Raw genomic sequence first — 21,512 nt, 5'->3', positions numbered from 1 at the left:
CATTGGTGCATTCCTGCGTACCACGCGGCCGGACGCGTCCGGCCAATGACAACGCAGGCAATTCCCGCCTCCATCCCCCCACCCTCCCCGGAAACAACCGAAGGTGACGTCACCCTCGGAAAACCGGCGGCCTCGGTTCGCTTTTTTGTGACATCACCGCCAGAGCCACCTCCCCCCAGTCCTGCGCGGCCGCCATCTTCAGTGTATTCTCCTCACTGCGCCACGATACACGGAATAACCTCTTGCCAGGGAATATCACCCCCCAAAAACCCCCATATCTGTCACCCCGCAACCCACTCCCCAATCCCTCATATCAACTCCACTGACCACCTGCCCACCGCCACCGTCTCACCAGAGACCCCCCCAAATCCGCCCTCAGCACCCCCTGCCCGCCGTGTTACAGTGCAAACCACACGTGGACTCATGTGATGTAGCCGGGTACACAAGTGACACTAAGCCCAGTACAGACAGTTAATGGTTATTATGGCCGTGGAGGGCACCAGTGTCCATGAATCCTCCTCCCCAACATCAAACCATGAAAATGAACACAACCTCCTCTTCCTCCCCGCCGAAAGGTCGAGTAACAGAGTCTGTGTGTCTAGTATAACCCTTGTGTCCACAGGTCCTGGAGGGGGCTGGGCTGGGGGGGCTCCACTTGTGTGTACAGGTCTTGGGGGGGCTCACAGCAGGTAATCTGTGCCATTATAATGTCAGTGTTCATGTAATGTGTCTCTTCTTCCTGACACCCCATATTATATATATACATCTGTATACTACATAGCTACTATATATGTTATTATTATGTGTAACAATACAGAGTAGTACAATGTCATTTTGTGGGGCAATGGGGGATATTCCTATAGGAGCCCCCACCAGCTACCCTCCACCCACACCCTTTTTGGGGGGTGCAATAGGGGAAAAGGCTTTATGATCTGTTAAAAGTGTCTTGGAAAGAGTTAAATGTGATTCTGTCAGACGACAAAGTGATTTGATGGCTTTTTTGTGTATACTTTGTGGTGTGACAATCGTGTGGGCTTTCTGGAAATTGTCATATTGCCAGAAATTCTTATTTGTAAAAAATTTTATTTGGTCGTCCTTTTGTAAATGTTGTATTCATTTAATGCTGTTGATGTGATTGATCTCTTTTCTACGCTATGGCGTAAGCGACTGAGGCGCTTTTTAATTTTACATATTTTTTTTAAAACTTTTCTTCATCCCTAAACTATTATTTGATAAAGGTTTTTATGGCGGTGGCAATCCTGGTAACAGTACACATGTACAGTATTTTAATGCCATCTTAAGGATTTGTAATTGGACACGAAGTGTTCCATCAACTTATCTGTATGGCTCAGAGAAGCAAGACTGCTTTGTCCTTGTGTTCAAAGAACAGCAAACCAGAGGCCAGTGTGTGGTATATTTCACTTTACTTTTGACTGGCTGACTACTTTACACTACTCATGCCATGCAAGGGACCCTGTATGGAAGTGTTTTTTAACTCCAGTCTTCGCGCACCCCCAGTAGCTCATGTTTTTAGGATTTCTGTTGGAAACAGGTAGGATAATTACTGACCTGGCCAAGTAGACATGATTAAAGAAATCCTGAAAACTCGAGCTGTTTGGCATGCGTGATGCCTGGAGTTGAGCACCACTACCATATGTCCATCCCCATGTATGAACCCTTTAAGACAGTTCCTGGGAGACATAGGTGCCAGGAAAAATCCTATGATTACCTTTTTTCAAATACTTAAACATTTTTGTAGTATTGTTGAAAAGTACGGTAAAAATAGTGCCATAATTATGGCGAATACAGGTTCATTTCAAGATGGCTCATAGGTTTGTGTCATTGGCTTTGCAATCCTACATAGTGAGGTTGCCCCTGGGGTTTAAAAGCACAGAGCAGTTTGTGATGTAATATCACTGCTATACTAAAGGCAGATCGTAAAAATTTAAGGCTGTCAGTGGAAGCAAAAAAATTCTGCAAGGCCACAGAACAAAAGAAAAATTGAGAAAAATCTGATTATGTAATACTTGTGTTTTATCCACACAGGGACAGGCCAACTTTTGTGATCTGTTGTAGTAGTATGTTTAGAGCGATGTGAACTTCAGGTTAGCTACATTAAAGATCTGTTTTGTATATTATGATATACATAACACATCACAGCTTTAGTATTGCACACGCAGTGTCTGGGAATAGTTGTATCTTTTTAATATGTTTTGTTTTTGTGACCACACAAAATATTCATCAGTGCTGTGCCATTTCAAAGTAGTAATTTTAAATATAACGTGTACTGAGGGGGGGAAAAAAGCTAAGAATGAATAAATTACAGTTGAAAGTCGGTGTTTGTGGCCGGCCACCTTTGCTGAGTCATAAGGTCACCCTCAGCCAAGAAATTATTATAGTAAAGACCTTATATCGTACGTTAGTACCCTCTGTTTTCATATTGACATTAAAATGTTTATAGCACAGATTACTAAAAGAAAAGAGTAAAATTTGTGAAGCTTTTTGTTTATTGAATTGTTGCAAACTAAGATCTCATTCCTACAGCTGTTTGTGTGGATGTAATGTATTTGAAATGGTGTTACATTTACTGTCATTACTGCATGTAACATAGGAAATGCTGTGCAATTGAAGCCCAGTTTCTACATTTATTATGGGGGATGGGTCACTGGAAAACAACAGACCAGAAAAATTCCCTCTATCCGTCATACTGACTAAAAGGGAATTTTGAAACCTGATTTTAGAAACCGAGCAGAAGACATGTTGACATTTGTTTCTGCATCATAAATATTTGCCCTGTAACATTAGACAATAATGGAGCTCTTGACGTCCACGTTAGAATGGGTTAATTTTGTTCTCTCTGGGTTCTTTGTTTGTAAAATGGCAGATTGTGGGGGAGGGGCTTTCTCTGTCCAACAGTATTAGAAATGAACCCCTCCCAGGGCTCCTTGTGTATGAAACCCAAGCTCTCATCTCTTTAACATTAGATTATTTTTACATGGCATAAATGGACGGCAAGTGCTTTCGTCTACCCACCCTCTCCATATTAATAACTAATATTTGCAGCTGTAAAGCCTCGTCCCTGCCAGATGACCTTTGAACCAGTTTCTAGCTTCTCCTTTCTTCTCTCTTCCCTGCTTCCCCGCCTCCTGAGCTGCACCTTTTTTGTTGAATGTTTTTGCAAACGAGACCTAACATCAACAAAATATCAAAACCCCCGATTGCCCCATCCTCTAAGGTCCTGTCCTCCCGCTTTCCTTCAAGCTGTTTTTTTTGTTTTGTTTTTGTTTTTTTGTTTTCTTTCTGAATCTGTTTGGTGTAACTTCATCCCCTCTCCCTCATAACAGGAAAAGCAGGAACTTACTTTAAAACTGTAATTTGTTATTACTGTGAAACTGAGGATGTGAGTATCTCTCCCCAAACTGAAATGTCTTTTCTCAGCAAAACATTTGTGAGAAATGTTCACTTTTCCATCATAAGCCAGCACATAACACAGTGACATGTCGTGTATCTCTATTGCATGCCTGCATCATCTAGATTAAGGTTATTGTTCATTTATATGGACTGTAAAAAAAAAAAAAATGTTTTGCCATTTCTACACCAAAACAAACATTTATTTTTTTGTAGAAAAATATGTAATTTCCATAATTGTTATACCTATAGAGAGCATGTACAGTGATACAGCTCATCAGCACGGTACAAAGCCCAGTTACCTAACACCTAAAAGTTGTCCGTGGGTGCCTAGCTTGAGGCTAATTTCTTTAGATTGCAGGGGCTATTCATTTTAAGACTTCTAGATTTATCTGGCTCAGAATTGTAATGCCCACCCACACAGTATATATTTTAATTTGTAAACGACTAAAAAAGCAATTGTCACTATTTAATTGTTATTTTACCTTTAGTACAGATATTGGGTTTTATTTACGTGACCTAGAAAGGACAGCGAGTTAATCGTACATCAGGAAGAGGCTTTTCCTTATAACTTGTTTCGTAGTTGTAGTTTCTGTGCTTTAACCATGTGTAAGCTGAAGGCTGTATCCAGCTTGTGTAAGCACTCCCCTTTGTGAGTTATAGCAGCGTGATCAATGCTGGCTGACACTATTGTGTTTTCTGTGCTGATCAGCAGCGACTATGAACTGCGGAAACTTGTTATCAGCTTGTGAAAAACTTTGCATAGCTTCAGCCGTTTTGGCTGCTGCCACAGTCCTAGGTTCATATGAAGCTGGAGCCTGACAGTATATGGCTTCTGTTTACTTTGTCTAAAACCACAGCTGTGAAAATGTTATAAAAGAACAGTTCAGATACTGGTGTTGTTTTCCACTTGTGTGGTTGGTATGGATTGATGATATCCAATCTGTTTTGCTACATGTAAAGTCATTTTTCAGGGGATCAGCGGCTTCATATTGTATAGCCTCATAAATTCACTTTTATATCAGTCAGGAGATTCTGTGCAACAAAATGAATGTTTAATGCTGCCACCCTCACATTCATACTGGTTTTATCAGTGATTCAGCATATAATAGGTTTCCCATGTCATGAGACCTTAGTTGGTTAATGATTCTTTTCTTATGCAAGTTTAGTATTCAGGAGAGCAGATATATTTTTTTTCTGTGAGCGGTATATGGATTACTTGCTGCTAGCCGCAGAGCACTACATGTTAGAGCTTTCAGTCCCCTCCGTGCTTTAATCCCATCTTGTGTGTAAAAGCGCAGTGTTCCTGGCATTCCATCGAGACACGCCTCTCTGTAGAATTCTTTATGCTGTAATGCAGCTAATTAAAACGTTTTAATATGTTCAGACGAGACAGAACAATTTGCCTAATTTTCTATTAGTTGTAAAGCTTTCTTTAGTAGTTTACTGCTTGTTGTCTTCTATGTTTACATGTTAAAAAAGGGGACAACATAATGGGGATCATAGGCAGCAACAGCATCACCATTTGAAAATGAAAACCTCAATTGATCTTACAACCAGTATTATATAAGACATGCTAGAAGTGTGAAGATGTAGGTTTATAGCTAAGGAGATCCAAACTGGGTGCTGTGGTAATAGAGTAGAACCCCAGCATGACACACTTGAGAGGATATTTTATAGAAACCATGCAGATTGTGATGCATGGAAATGAGCTCCGGTATATATAAGCAAGTGGCATTACATTCTCCTCTCCAGGGAAGATTATGAAATCCCAAACATACTCTGGTCTTAGTTTCTTTAATGTAATAGCCCCCCCCCCCCCCCCCTTGTCAAACACCTTTCCCTATGGCATTTTTGCACCATGTCTGAAACTTAAGACTACACCCCAATCCTCCATACTCGGCTTCTCACTACCATTGTCTGTGAGGCAGCACGAGTCCTGCTCGTTTTCAGAATCGTCTAGGTAGACCTGAACGGGTCAGTTTTACCATTTTGTTGAGGGAAGGACTTTATAAGAAATGTATATTTTCACTGGTGTTATCCTTTATTGTAATAGCCATGTCTTTATTTTAAGTTATGGTCTCTGAAGTTATTGCTGGTAACATTAAGATTCCAGCTTCAAAAAATAAAATTTATTCCAGATGATGAATGCTTGTATTGGTACCAGCCATGTAGCTCCAGGTAGCTATGCATGGTTCAATGTGAAATACAATGATTGGCATTGGATATCTCAGTATATATAGACTTCCTATTCAGCTGCTGCTGCTTTAGCTCTTGGTTGTGATGTGTTGGTCTGGCCCAGATCTTTTAATTGAGACATAAATTGGTGTTGTACATAAGGTTTATCATAGGAAATAGGGTATGTGTATTGGAGAGTCCATTAATAATAATAAATACAGAGTATTAGATTGAAACTTAAAAGAGCATTTTTTATTACGTTCACAAATTAATAAGTAGGAGTTTCTAGGCCTTTAGACAACTTGTTTAAAACTCTTCCTCTTTCAAATACCAATACTGTTTTGGAAGCAATTTTCCTTTGTACTGTGTACTTTGTAAACCAGGAAATACCAAAATGGTGTAGGATATTTTGCAGTATTGAGTTTCCCTGGGGAATGTCAGGTAATTGTTGATTACATCCTCCTCCATGTCTGAATATTTTCTGAACTCCCTCGTCTTATACCTCTATAGGGAGGATGGCGAGCTGGAAGAGGGTGAGCTTGAAGATGATGGAGGTGAGGAAGGGGGCCGCAATGAATCGGAGCCTGCGGCTCCACGGGAGAAGGTGGAGAAGCATCACAGTGAGTCAGATGATGAAAAATCACACCGCAGAATGAAAAGGAAACGCAGAAAGGAGAAAGAGAAGAGGAGAGCAAAGAAGAAAAGGAAGTCTAAGCACAAGGTACATAACGATGTAGAGTGATGCTATATCGATAGTAGCTGAACAGGATCTATGCTGTACCCTCTTCTCTTCTGTATTTCTCAGTTATACATTTAACCAAAAAATCATGATTATGTTTGAAACCACGCGTGTGATTAGTGTATGAAACATATTCTCTTGTGCATTTCAGCGTCATGCGTCTTCCAGTGAAGACTTTTCGGATTATAGTGATGAGTCAGACTTCAGCCCCAGTGAGAAGTCTCACCGGAAATACCGCGAGTACAGCCCGTCATACCCTCCAGTGAGTGCTGTGATAGTTTGTGTGACTGACCCAAACTCTTTATCACAAAAAATGTTCTTCCCATGCTTATATACTTCCTGCTACCTATATGTCACCACTTATTTACTTTTGCAGAATACTTCTAATATAAATGCAGAGTGCGAAAACACAATATCACTGTCACTTTCATTTTCATACAGTTTATCATTTCAAACTCTGTTTGTCTTTTCTTTGATTAGCCGCATCAGCAGTACCCTCCTCCACCACCACACAATGTCCCACCTCAAAAAAAAGGCTACCCTAAAATGGATAGCAAGAATTATGGCATGTATGATGATTATGAGAATGACCAATATGGGGAATATGAAGGTGATGAAGGGGACGAGATGAGTAAAGAAGAATATGATTTTGCTAAGGAATTGAACTTGTACCGAAGAGCCAAAGAGGGCAACCATCGTGCTAGAGGTGAGTATTCTAAATGTACACTCAATACTTTAATGGACTGTTTGATAATCATGCTCCTTTGTGATAATTACTACCTCTGTGGGCACTGGAAGCTTGTAAAGAATCTTTGCAGCTATGTGATCCATAGATTTGATCTCCGTCACAGTATTAAGATAGCTCCTATATAGATTAACTTTAGAATCCACACTCCATACTAAGCGCAGATGTGCTGCCATTTTTTTTGTTTTTTTTTAAAGATTTGCATTTATTTTTTGAGACCTGCATTGTTAAAGGGTGGGACGGGTTAATTGTGACCAAAGGAACAAATAACTTTTCCTCAGCTCAGTTGAACACAACATTATACCCAACTAAAGAGAATTTAAACAAGTCCTACTTTTATAAATAAGCTAGAATCGGTTATGCAGTAACTAAATATATTTGGCTTTGTACAGAGCTCCAGCACAGTAACCCCTTAGGCTAACCATTCTTTTCTCCTAGGCATGAGAGGAAGGGGTAAATTTATACGAGGCCGAGGAAGAGGCATGATGCGTGGAAGAGGAGGCTTTAGAGGGAGAGGCGGTAGAGGTAGAGGATTCTCAGAGGAGGATCATCAGGAGGAAGAGGAGATGTATGATGAAGAAATGGAGGTGAGAGGCGCATAGAAACATTATATATACGTAACATGTGTGACATGATTGTAACTATAGCAGAATAAAGCATAATATCCCCCCTATATGACGTAGGATTACAAACAGCTCAAGGAACAATTTCCCTCAGATTTCTATTCTGTAAACCATAAGCGATGTGTGACAACTTGTCTACCAGTGACCACATGCCCCTGCCCATCAATGTAAACCGCTCCAATGTCATAAGCAATATGTCTGTTCTCATGTTAGACATCCATGCTTATTTTGCAGATTCAAATTTTTATTGTCTAGTAGTCATCTGGTACAGCCTATATATTTTTTGGGTGTCTTTTATATTGGTGCCTGCAAATCTTGTCAGTACAATTAACTAAATACGTATCACTCTCTGGCATCTGCACAATACAACAGTGTTAGTGGTTATTCTTCTTGAATTGTGTCAGCTGAATGCACCTGACATCTTAGACATTTAATCCCACTCTAGTTCCTAGCATTATTGTTTAGTATATTAGCAACTGTTTTCTTTGAATGTACCCAAAAGAGAATAAAAACCACCGTCTCTAGCTACTTCAATGTCACTAATATTGAAATGAGCAGAATTTTCTGTCTTAGTCCTGTGGGGCGGACTCTAGACTGTGAACTTTACAAGTCTTATAAAAGTATCTGTCCTCCTCTCAGTAAAAAGCTTTTTAATTTTTAAAACCATAAACTCAATATATAAGTTGAAATGTCTGAGGTGATAGGTGTATGTTAAGGATTAATATATAGCCCAAGCAGTGATTATATACTGCATGTATTTTGAATAAGGTATTTACAGAGATGTTAAAACCTAACCTTTAGAAACATTCTAGAGGGAAAATTATATATAACTAAATTGTATAAATATTCTTTAAAAATAGTGTACATCTTTATTATATGTTAGTGAGTAGCATGTAGCCTGGTTTGCATCAGTGAGCAGATCTTTGTTTCCACATTGAGTATGTAATCCTCTCAGGCATCTGTAGCTGCTGAGATGGAGAGACCCAGCCTGGTCACTAGGAACACAAAGACACGCCCCTTCTCACTTAATGGTGACACTTGTGGCCCCAACGGGGTTGACGGCTGTAGGTGGGCTTGGCGCCATTATTTAAGCTTCCATCTGGTGGTTAAAAACCTGCTTTGTGTTACCCCTGGGGAAGTCACATAGATAAAATGGTTGCTGGTTATTGTCCTTTTCAGGGTATATTGTAAACTAGTTCCTCTGATTTAGCAGTGTGTCCAAATGAAGGAATACACTTTGCCCCCCTGGTCACACCATAGATAACCCACCACCACAAACTAGCCATTGTAGTTTTACTGGCTGTCTCCTAAAACCAGTTAAAAAACTGAGCACTAGAACTAGCTCATTAGGCAGTCTAAATCATCTCAGATAAGAGATAACAATCAATTTAAGAGCTAGTGTTGACTTGTGCATGAACTATAATTGTTCTTAGTCTGTGCATGTGACTGCACTATTACAATATCAACACTTATGGCACCATCTACAGTGTCAGCATTTAGGGCTCTGTATTTATAATTCACATTATTCACAATAGACAATCACTTGAATGTCTTGACTCAGCGATAATATTAGATAGAGCAGCACCATAGCATTTCAATTACCACCTTTGATTAAGGGTGCTGGTGCATTTGGAACTACAACATTAGCTAAGGGATTGTGCTCCACCTGTGTAGCCTGGTAATAGGCTGATAATGTATCCTTTGTGAAGCATGTTTGATACTAAACATGCCACACTTATATTTATTTATATTTTATTTTTGCACCTGAAGAAGGGAGAGGAGCCCCCAAACCAGTGTGCACTTTGAAATACCAATCTCAAAGTTAAATAAATTAGTCCAGGTGAGCATATAAGGATCTGTGTTGCCATTTTTTGGTGTTGCCTTAACAGGAAACAATTTGATTTTGAGAGAATGGATAAGGGGAAACTATAAGGCTAAGAGCACCACCATCTCTAACGAGCTGAGCTGGACATGGGAGTTTTTTGTGCCCCCAACAAGATTGGCGGCTGACATTGGTAGGATGGGCTGAATGTGGGCTTAGTGCCATTATTTAAACATCCATTTGAAACCACATATATTCCATTCAATTGCTACTAAACATGCTACACACTAACATAAAATTACTGCCAATGAATATAAAAAATAACACAAACAAATAATTATAGTTATTTAATATTTTTGTACGTTTTTAATCTCATATAGTTTTCTATTTTCCCTGCAGACTGTTTCTTTTAATTACTATAAAAGTTTCATCTTTTTATAACTAACCTGTTCAGAATTTGTGCTAATTAATTTTTGGATTCCTCATGATGTGAATCTGTGTAATAAAGGATCACACTTTTAACATGATTTGTATGTTTCATGGCATCTTTTATGTACAGTACATCAGTGCAAATGATAGGTTTGCTAATTTAGCAGTAACATGGATACCTTATTATCTCTATGTGACCCTATTGGTTTCCTGTGCTACATGTTTGGTAATGGTTGAGAGGGACAAAGTTTAATAAATGTCAGATATTTGTCATCAGTTCTTATGATTCACAAGAGGTTTAAATTTAGTTATCGTTCTAATTCAGTCTGAAGACTGCATTGTAAAATGTAAGCCATAGATTGTAAGCTTGCGAGCAGAGACCTCTTTGTCTGTATTACCCAGTATTGCTTATTACTGTGTTTATACCCAATTGTAAAGCGCTACAGAATTTGCTGGCGATATATAAATTGATGATGATGTAAGTTTCAAATCTGTAATGCCACAAACCCACTTTTGTTCATAATCACTTTTACTAATAATGACAAAAGTATAAAGTTATGTAACCATTAATTTTATGTTGTTTTTGTAGTTGAATAGTCCATATTAAGAGGCTAGTACATGTCAGAAGTGCACTGTATGTATTATACACAATTCGTAGGGGGAAATTCAATTGCATCGAGCTGCGCACATTGCAGGCAATTATGGTTGGAATTTCCACTCATTTTTTTCCCCGCATCTCTATGGGGGTATGTGGAAAAATGACTGGAGATTCCAGCCGTAGCGTCAGCGCGAGGTGTCTCTGCGGATGTTTGAGACACCTCACGCTATGATAGATCTCCCCCATTGTCATAATTTCAGTCTTTACTAGAATTTCTTTTGGACAGGTGCTAGAAAATAGCTCCATATGCATATACCTTGGCTAACTTACTGTTTGTTGTCAGGATCTGAAGGAGTCCCATTCCCTTACAATTCCTGACTTTATTGTATTATGTCCTCACTGATCTTCATGACTCATTAGGAAGCTGTAAAGTGGATTGTGGAGATAAAACTGCAGAATGGTCACTGCTTCAGCTGCAGTTTCTCACATTTAAATTACTTTTTGGAAGGTAATTTTCTGGTTCTTGTCATGATCAGTGTTGTCATTTGTTTTATGTAGTATTGTGATGAGGAGATGATGGGAGATGAAGAGTATGATGAATACTCCAAAGAGCTGAACCAGTATCGCAAATCTAAAGAAGGCAGAGGTAGAGGTGAGTTTGTTCATACAGCGGCGAAGACATTAAGGTAGAGGGTAGCAGAGATATGGATTTAGTCACATTTATGTATCTGGCTTTCAGGATTTCATAGAGGCCGAGGTCGAGGACCCCGTGGAAGGGGATTCAAAGGCATGGGTCGTGGTAGAGGAAGAGGCAGAGGGAAAGGAAACGACGAAGATGATTACTATGAAGAAGATGGAGTAAGTTGTGTACATTTTTTGTTATTTCGGTGTGACCTGGAGTTTGAGGAACAATTCATATAATTATGAATCTTTCATGCTTGGGTCTTTTGACACTTTTTTTTACCTGGGTAGGATGGGGGAATGTACAGAAATGACTATGAGAAACCTCACCATCGAGCAGACAAGAAAGGAAAAGTCATCTGCAAATACTTTGTTGAGGGCCGGTGTACCTGGGTGAGTAAAAATAGGACCAGCATGGATCGTGAGAGATTATAAAGGCTTACTTGTTCCACTTTTGTGACCTTTCTTCTGCCAGTGTATGTTGGAGAGACATAAGACTGTATTTGTAGTTTACACTCCTTACCTATCTTTGAATATTTGTTAGATATAATAGTGTATCTAACAGTATCTTCCTGGAAAGTGAGGATTCTCTTTCTTCTGGGGGCAGACGTGCCCTACAGTCTGTCCAAAATAAAAACTCCTATGTTAACATTGGAAATTGTATACACTACACTACAACCACTAGCAATGAAAAATTAAGCATTTAATGGACAAATACAAATTTCTAGAATACCAAACAGAAAACATCACCTGTAAAAACAACCTATAGTATATGGAAATGGAAAGCTCCAAAACACAAATTAATTCACTATTTTTTTTAATTAGAGCAGAACTTTTTTTCTCCCCTTTGTTCATCCTGATCTGACTACATAATTTTCACTAATCAGGAGAAACTATCTGACAATCACTAGTCCAAGTGCTGGCAGTGGGTAGAGTTAAAGAAATAATACGAAGCTGCTGGGAAGGGGTGAGAGAAACTGGAGGAGCAAATACCTTTTCATGGCTCGTATCTGTCTGCACAAGAAAGAGATAGTGAACACTACTAAGTGTAGTAAGTGTATATCCCTATGGGCAAATATATGGTTTATTTGATTTGGACGTATGTTTGGAAGCTGTACAACTTCTTCATTTTCAGAGGTAGTCCTAAGCATGTTTAGTCTACAATATATTGCTTGCTGCTTTTTCACCACTAGACGTGTAATCTGTTTCTGTAGTATTATTTTGAATAAAACCCCAAGAAACCAGTGAACAAATGCAAAGAATTATAAGTAAAGTTAAAAATTGTGAATGTGCCGAATTGCAAAATAACAGTGCAGCTTGTACCCAAACAGAATGATTACCAAGGAAAATTTGGAGTGCAGCTGCTACAAATTGCATAGCAGTCATTACAGACAACTATTGAATGTTGCGTGAATTAAAACATAACTTGGCAATACCCTTTTATTTATTATTTGAAATATATTGTATTCAGTTTTTGTTTGCAAGAATATTTAGGGGCAGGAAGGAGGGAAAAATCAATATACACGGCATAAGGAGCTACAGCAAACAATTTGACAGTACATGTCTAAGGGTCGTGAACTGGGGAGGAGAGGACTGGGGAAATATAACTGGTGGGGGGAGTAGAGATCGGATTGAAAACAAGGACAGTGCATAGAATACAAAGGATGTATAATTATGTGGCGTTAATTATTAGGATGTCTACAGCGGTCATGTATTATACCGGTGATGGGCTCCAGTTTATGTATCTGCCACACTATATGTATGTCCCCGACACCTAGCAGTTATGAGGGTGAGACTTATTGGCTTTTGTGAATGTTTTGGCGTGCAGAAGAAATTGGGAGAAGATAGGAAAGGTTGTGAGGTAAGTGGACCTGTGTGAGTAAGGCCTCCAGAAGTTTGTGATTATGGGCAGTACCTTTTATGACAATGTCTAAGACTTGAACAAAGAGGAACCCAAATCAATTCACTCACAAAGGAAGTGCTCTTCACATGAGCTAAAATGCGCTCCAGAATAATTTGTGGTCTTTTCTCCCCTCCAAAAGGCAAATCTGCACCCAGATTAACTCTGACCAGAAGCTCAATTCTAATGTAGTGTTCTAAGAGGTAACTATAACTGGTAAACATCAGCAGTTGTAGAAACCACTCCAGAGATCACTTCTCACACATCCAGGGCCCTAACTACCCCCTGTCCCAGGTCTGCACCTTTTCCATCAACCTTACATGTCCTTGTTCCATTTCTATGTATGATATTACAGGAAGTGTGTGATATCACACATCACAAAAGGGGTGAGTGGGAGGCATTAACCAGTTGAACACGTGTCAGATGGGCTTAGGTGTTTGGTTTCATAGAGAGTAGTGGTGACGGCTGAACTGCGTTCCAACAACTGCTGATGATTGTGTGTCACATTTATCTCTGTAATGACTCCAATCTGGGTGCAGCTTTGTGTTTGGGAGAGGAGGGAAGAATCATGAACTCAGTTCAGCTCATGTTAGATTATTTAACATTCGATAATTGTTCTGATTCTTCAAGTGATTTATAACCGTTGCGCTCCCAATTGTCTGTGGTATAATTATTTTAATGTTTGTCTTCTCATGGATGTGTGTGCTGACTGTTTCTTTTATCTTCCTGCAGGGGGAGCATTGTAACTTCAGCCACGATGTGGAGGTGCCAAGGCGCCGTGGACTCTGCAAGTTCTATGTTACGGGTTACTGTGCCAGAGCAGACAGCTGCCCATATATGCACAATATCCTTTTCAGTGGAACAATTAGACTTTATAATGGATAAACCTGTAATGTCCAATAGCCTTATCCCGGAAGCACACGTAGTTGATATGAAGCTCCATACACGGGTGTGTGCAAAGGGATACTGCTTCCCACTGGGGAGGGGTGCATGGGCAGTTTACATGGTGGATCCCCGTGTGTGTACATAAGGACTGATTTAGCACATTAATGAGCCATAATTAGATACAGATAAATGTGGATGTGCAGGTTTACAACATGGAATAGTTGATTTTCCTTAACTCTTCTTACATGATTTCCCTTGTAAGCTGTACCACACGACAGGCAACTGCGTCAATGGTGAGGAATGCATGTTCTCCCATGAGGCGCTCACAGATGAGACACAGGAGTTGCTGGATAAGGTATTGAGCACATTGGAAATGCGTTAGCTAACGTGGTTTGTTGGTTTTGGTTGTCTACTTAATGACTTGTGACAATTTATTTGTTACAGCAGTTAGCTGGTGTTAACTGAAATAAGTTTGTCTATGACTACTTTATGATGTTGTATAGGCTCATGAGCTCATAGTGTAAGCTATATAGAGTTGAGAAGTAAACCTTTAACTTGGCTGCAGGCTGTTTTCTACTATACTGGTCACAGAACTGACGCCTCATAACCTTATAGTAATATATTGGAGGGTAATAACAAAAGATAGTACATTAATATAGTATTACAGAAATGTATATTTGTCACTTGTATATTTTAATTTTACCTACAATATTGTGTGGAGATATCCTATGTAAGAGGTTCTCTGTATTAAATGGATGTTGTACTGAAGGTATTCTATCTCTCATCATAGATACTGGCTGAGGATGCAGAAGCTGGTGCAGAGGATGAAAAGGATGTGGAGGAGCTGAAAAAACAGGGCATAAATCCTTTACCTAAACCACCACCTGGGGTTGGACTGCTACCTACACCTTCTGTCCCAACAGGATCTTCTGGTTCCACAGGGCCATGTGATCCATCATCCCCATCATCTGCTGCACCTCCATCGGTAGCATCATCTGGTAACTCTAGCACTGCCCCACTACCTGGATGTAATGCTGCAAGTGGCGCACTTCCTGGAGGACCGGGTTCAGATTTGCAGGGGCCTGAAAGTCCTTTATCGGGAGGAAGTATGTCAGGTGTCACTGGGCCAGTGTCTGAAGGCACGGTATTGGATGGACAAGTTCTTGGAGGACCAAGTTGCCCTGCACCTAGTGGTGGTCCAGAGTCTGGAGGCCCCATTTCAGGAGGACAAATGCCTGGTGATCCTGTGCCTGGTATACAGGTTCCTGGAGGTCCAATGCCAGGAGGCTCAATGCACTCCATGCAGGTTTGTCCAGGTGATCAATTACCACCAGAAGGCCCGATGCCCCATTATCAAGGAGGACCTATGTATCCCTGCCAGGGAGGGCCCATGCCTCCAATGCAGGTTGGACCGGGAGGGCCCATGCCTCCAATGCAGGTTGGTCCGGGAGGGCCCATGCCTCCAATGCAGGTTGGTCCGGGAGGGCCCATGCCTCCAATGCAGGTTGGACCGGGAGGGCCCATGCCTCCAATGCAGGTTGGACCGGGAGGGCCCATGCCTCCAATGCAGGTTGGACCGGGAGGGCCCATGCCTCCAATGCAGGTTGGACCGGGCGGGCCCATGCCTCCAATGCAGGTTGGACCGGGAGGGCCCATGCCTCCAATGCAGCATGGACCGGGCGGGCCCATGCCTCCAATGCAGCATGGACCGGGCGGGCCCATGCCTCCAATGCAGCATGGACCAGGGGGGCCCATGCCTCCAATGCAGCATGGACCAGGGGGGCCCATGCCTCCAATGCAGGTTGGACCGGGGGGGCCCATGCCTCCAATGCAGGTTGGACCGGGGGGGCCCATGCCTCCAATGCAGGTTGGACCGGGGGGGCCCATGCCTCCAATGCAAGATGGATCTGCTGTTCCAATGCTTGGAAGCCCTGGATCTGGATGTCCTTCACTTGATCAAATGCCTGGAAGTCCAATGTCTGGAGGACCTCCTCCTGGATCTGGACCCATGGATCCACAAATGTGCCAACGGAAAATACCTTCACTATTTGAAATTGTGGTGCGTCCCACTGCCCACTTGGCTCACAAATTGGGTGTCAGGTGAGTTATTGCTTATTCACATTGGTATTTTCTTTGTGTATATGAGATTGAGTGTGTAACAATATATTTTTATATCTTTTTGTTATTTAGGCCACCTGGTCCACCAGGAGGTCCTCCAGGGCCACCTCCCCCAAGGTTTCCTGGGCCTATGGGTCCTCAAGGCCCTATGCATCATGACATGGGCATGGATGAAGGTCCCCCCATGATGCCCTATGGTCCTGGTGATGAGTCTGAGATGATGGCCGATGGCCCACCTGGCCCCGACTTCTATGGTGAATATTATCAAGACCCCGGTATGGAGATGGACCCGAATATGATGGGAGACACAGGTATGTAGCCCCTTCTTATGTCTTATATATAATATATATAATGGGTGTGCATTACATAAACAGGCCATAAATCCAGATGTTTAAATAAAGCAGTTGACACAATATAAGACAGGCATAACAGACAAACCCTGAAACAAAATTATAATGCCAGATTAGACAGTATGACACTTATATTTTATAAGAAAAGGAAGAAAAGCAAAAACAGAAGAAATAGGGAGAGGAACAAACTGGAAAGTAAGGGAAAAGAGGGGGCGGTGAGGGTTTACTAAACACGAAGTGTTTGATTATGGAACCACTCTTTGAAGCCCTACCAGAATCTTTAAGTTTTTGGTTCTTGGTCCTTTTTACCGCTCTTATCCAATCATGTAAATGCAGTCAGGGGGGTTACGAGGCAGAACACGGACGCACATGTTTAGAATAGTCCTGTTGTGCAGGCTCCATCTTTTAGAGTGTCCCATGTTCTACTAAAGTAGACACACAATAGGGTTTGTTTATGAAAAGTCAACCTTGAAAATGTCTAGAGTCATAAGGTAGACAGTCAAAATGTCTACATGTTCAGAAGGCCGACACAGTTAAAATGTCTACATGTAAACTGTGTACAATGTTGTGAAGTCCGCAGTCAAAATGTCAACATAAATCACTCGATTTAAAACGGCAATGCATTGGGGGTTGGGAAAGGTGCACACAAACCATAACCAGCCCTAATTCTGCCAGCCTAGACAATAAGTGTGGAGTTCCCCCCCCCCCCCCCCCCCCCAATTCTACTATTACCAGAACTAGGCTTTGCCAGTCTGGGCTGGTGGCACTATAGCAGGGAATCCCGCAGCATGGAGTTCCCCTGCCTTAATGCAAACCAGCCCCAGGCTGGATTCCCTAGGGAGATTGGTTTCAAGAAAACAAATGTGGATGTAGGTTTAACCAGCCCCCTGCCAATAGCCCTAAGGCTTTTCCCACATTCCTGGGGCGGTGGGTGTGGGGTAATAATAATTATTTTTATAGTAAAAATCCATTTTGTCTCTAGTGCACTACAGGTTTCAGCATGTCTAGGTTGCCATTAAGTGTTTGGTCTTGCTGGCGCTTGTAGTGCTACAAGCACCGGCATACCCATGGCTGTCAGGACATGCTGGCATTTTGAGAACCACAAACCCCTACACTACCCTCAGTCACCCTCTTTATTGCTCACCTGGATCCAGTGTCTCCATCTGTAATCCAAGGATCTTTAACAAAATAAAAAAAATCCCGATACACAGCGCAAGTCTAGCTCCTAAGAGCTCTGCAAAAATATCTAATTTTACATTTCTTGCCGGGGTTATTTTTACTATGTATTGCCATTTTAAATCTAGTGATTTATGTCGGCATTTTCACTGTCGACTTTACAACCCTTCACACATTTTACAGGCTGACCTTATATCTGTGTTGACCTTATGATTTTGATGTAGACATTTCCACTGTTGACTTTCCATTCTACGTCCCCAAAATAGGGTAGTTAAATAACACAAGTCCATTCTCCTAGCATTGTGAGTACCTGTGTTTGATTCACAATCCAAATTAAAAATGTCCACTTACTGAAACATAAATAGTAACACAGCACAGACTTCTGACTCCATCTTCTGTACTCCGACACTTTCATTCCCATTCTGTCTTCATACAGTAAATAATACACAGACAAACAGGTGTCCTATCCTAACTTACTAGCATGAAATATGTACAGTTCCTGGGTCTACAAATGGAAAACATTTGTCAGTAACATAATTTCCTTTTGTTACAAGGAGTCTATGATGACTATGGTGGGATGCAGGAAGAACCTCACCATTACCACGAGCTTCCTCCAGAACAGCCGCCTGAAGATATAGATGTACAATCCACTTTCAGCAAAGGTAACATCCCTGACTTCCTGCCGTCTACTCAGCGTGCCCTGTACTTGCGTATTCAACAAAAACAGCAGGAAGAAGAAGCCAGGAGGATAGCTGGAGGCTCCCAGCATGACCGAGACAATGAAGAAGGTAATGGAACATCAAAATATGTTTCAAGTTTATCTCTCTCTCTCTCTCTCTCTCTCTCTCTCTCTCTCTCTCTCTCTCTCTCTCTCTCTCTCTATATATATATATATATATATATATATATATATATATATATATATATATATATATATATTTTTTTAAATTGTATATATAAAATCTTTTTCCTATGCTCTCAAGGCTTCTTGTCAATTATAGCCTCTCTGAACCTAAAGATGTGGTGTATGCTAGGTATACTGTGCAGTTGAAGCTTTCTGTGAACTATTCTTTTATGAGCTATGGAATGATAAATTCTCTCATTTTAGGTGATCCTGGTAACTGGTACTCCAGTGATGAGGAGGAAGGAGGAAGTAGTGTAACCTCAATACTCAAGACTTTGCGTCAACAGTCTAACCGAGCGGCTCAGCAGAATCCTGCCAGAGACATCAGTACAGGAGGACAAATTGACCCACGATTGCAAAAGAGTCCAGCCAACCGCCCCACAGACCCTCGTCTCTCTCGTGACCCTCGGCTTTCACGACACACAGACTCCACTCCAGCTGAGGCGACCCGACACCCTCCCCAGCCCAAACAAGACTCGCCAGTTAAAATGACTGCAGATGAGGAAGAAACTGAAAGGGTCTTGCGGGATAAACCTGTCAATATCCCATTGGAACTTCTACCCGGGCAGACATTGAGAGACCCTCGTAGTCAGCTACAGCAGTTCAGCCATATCAAAAAGGACATAAGTTTGATGAAGCCAAGCTTTGCCAGGACGGTTCTGTGGAGTCCTGAAGACCTTATTCCACTGCCCATTCCCAAACACGACTTCGTCCCTGTGCCAGCTGCACTACAGTCTATGCCAGCAATTGATCCACGACTTAACCGTCCAGCCCCTGCAGCATCTCAGGAGTCACGTCCGCGTGCATCTGCTCCTGATCCACCAGCGCCTAATCCTAGCCTGCCGGACTTTGAACTGCTGTCTAGGATTTTGAAGACTGTCAATGCTGCCTCTGTAACCACTGGCACTGTGCCAGCACCTATTGAGAAACCCAGTGACCCCCGAACACGTAAGCCCCCTTCTGACCCTCGACTTCAAAAATCGACCGAGCCTGTGCTTCCTGTTCGGCCTCCAGAACCCACCCAGCCTCTTCCCACAATACCTCCTGCTGAGAGCACACCAACTATTGCACCCTATGATCCTCGCCTGCTGACTGCAGGGGGACTGAGCAAGCCTGTTGGCCAAAGTAATGTTTTGAGCACTATTAGTTTGTATGATCCCAGAACAGGGTGTAAGACCTCAGCTGAGGCTGCTCCTAGTGAGACGGGATCTAAGGGACTGGACAGCAAAGTTGCCAGTAAACCAAAAGAGCCACTGTTTGTGCGCAAGTCTGCCCTTGACCAAGCGGATGTTGACAAAACAAACTCAGAGACTGCCACTGACCGGTACAGCAGTTATAACCGGCCACGTACTAAGACTCCAGCTGCCTCTGAGAGCAGCCAGGCTGCTGTCCATAACCTCCCAGTGCCATCCGTCTATGGGTTAGTAAAGCAGGCTGCTAAGACAGGCAACGTCAGCCCTTTCGCTGGGAACAGCCCAACACAGGACAGTGAGCAGGACGCTGGTTCCCTTAAAGATGTTTTTAAAGGATTTGACCCTACAGCATCTCCTTTCTGCCAGTAGTGTTCATATATACTGTGTCAGTAACAACTTAAATATATATTTTTTTTATAATCTTATTCCATTAGTGCTCATGTTAATCCTTCTGTACATACATCCAAACTGTAAAGCCAACAGCAATCTGTTTTTAATGAATAATCAGTGTCTTGTGTAGTGACTGATGCTTTCTTTTTGTACATTATTTTAAAGCTTTCTCCATAAACATACATCTATATGTATGTGTGTGTATATATACATATATTTACGGTGTATTTCAAAAAACACAGTTTAAAAAGATGGATTCCTATTATTGTAAAATCCAATCTCTTTGTGTTGAGTGCACGTCAGTACAGAGAACACTTTGTGTGAAGAGGCAGCTAGTTCCTAATTTACTGTACCGAAAGCTGGTCATGTCCCCCGAATTACCCTACTTGTCTGTCCATACAGTGGGACTCCTGAGAGGCTTGGATAGGGCTGGACAGACACATCATTGTAAATATATATATATTTATATATATAAATATCATTTTTATACCACATTTATGTATGTGCTATATTATACAAAGAGTAGCAAGTTCAGAAAAAGTATTTATAATCAAAATCTTAAAACTTGCCACTTGAGTATTGTAAAGAGTTTATTTAAAAAAAGACACCCCTTCATTTAACCCCCTTCTCCCCCCAAAAATATTCTCAAGAAACTGAGGTTTTGATTCCCAAATGACTAGAAGAAACTTTATGGGCTAAAATTAACATAGGCGTCAAGACAAACATGACTGCTATAATAAACAGTTCTTTGCACTGGCTATCTTTAAAATAACAATAAAAACACTTAGTGGTGTACAGACTAAAGTAGGTAGAATTTCAAAAACTACTGCAAGTTTCAGAATAAAACTACTCACTATTGGTCTGTCTAATCCTTTCTCTTATTTTAACGGTAGGATCACACCTATGTTTTCGTTTTTGCCTTTATAGCCATTTCTACAAGATCGGGGTTAACTGACAGTTAATCTGTGTTGAATATTTTTGCTTCTTTCACTCCCAGCTCACTCATCATGTGTACAGGCCTAAATAAAACTCTCAAGTATTAGGGACAAAATGGTTCATGTATTAGATGATTATGAATTGTCTGTGTGTAAATATCAGTGAATGGCTGAACGCAGAGAATAAATGGAATTTTTCATACTGATCTTGAATTGTCCATCGAATCTGTGTTGTGTATCAAAATGTTTAGTTTAATTGGGTGAAGTTTTTAAGGACCTCCAAGAAATTCTTTACCAAGTTCACACCAATGGGAGGCAGCAGAATCTGGATTACAAACGTCAGATTTTGTGTTGAGATTGCGGAGAGCACGGTTGGGTATCTGTCCAGTCTGAATTCTCAACATATGGGGTATCAGAGTACATACATTTTAAACGTCT

General features: G+C 41.3%; 1 protein-coding gene across 2 annotated transcripts; it reads left to right on the top strand.

Annotated features, from left to right (window-relative positions):
- The first annotated feature begins 115 nt into the window (after window positions 1-115).
- Window positions 116-21,280, top strand: ZC3H4 (zinc finger CCCH-type containing 4). Of its 2 annotated transcripts, none has more exons than XM_075187114.1 (14): window positions 116-575; window positions 6,097-6,307; window positions 6,477-6,587; window positions 6,806-7,031; window positions 7,509-7,657; window positions 11,101-11,194; window positions 11,282-11,400; window positions 11,515-11,616; window positions 13,856-13,969; window positions 14,256-14,363; window positions 14,799-16,108; window positions 16,199-16,437; window positions 18,207-18,440; window positions 18,761-21,280. In XM_075187114.1, the coding sequence occupies exons 1-14, from the start codon at window positions 475-477 to the stop codon at window positions 20,116-20,118; spliced, it is 4,476 nt and encodes a 1,491-aa protein (XP_075043215.1). In that variant the 5' UTR covers window positions 116-474; the 3' UTR covers window positions 20,119-21,280. The 2 variants fall into 2 exon arrangements, with proteins under 2 accessions (XP_075043215.1, XP_075043216.1); XM_075187115.1 differs by lacking the exon at window positions 116-575 and adding an exon at window positions 2,658-3,400.
- The last annotated feature ends 232 nt before the right edge of the window (window positions 21,281-21,512 follow it).

This window comes from Mixophyes fleayi, chromosome 9 (genome assembly GCF_038048845.1).
Source record: "Mixophyes fleayi isolate aMixFle1 chromosome 9, aMixFle1.hap1, whole genome shotgun sequence".
Classification (NCBI taxonomy): domain Eukaryota; kingdom Metazoa; phylum Chordata; class Amphibia; order Anura; family Limnodynastidae; genus Mixophyes; species Mixophyes fleayi.
The sequence above is the reverse complement of the archived record's forward strand: the minus strand, read 5'-3'. Positions and strand labels throughout refer to the sequence as shown.

Excerpts from the sequence above, each read along its gene's own strand:
- ZC3H4 (XM_075187114.1), top strand. The coding sequence starts at position 475 with ATGGTTATTATGGCCGTGGAGGGCACCAGTGTCCATGAATCCTCCTCC. Across the intron at positions 14,364-14,798 it reads CACAGGAGTTGCTGGATAAG|ATACTGGCTGAGGATGCAGA; the intron begins GTATTGAGCACA and ends CTCTCATCATAG. Across the intron at positions 16,438-18,206 it reads GAATATGATGGGAGACACAG|GAGTCTATGATGACTATGGT; the intron begins GTATGTAGCCCC and ends TTTTGTTACAAG.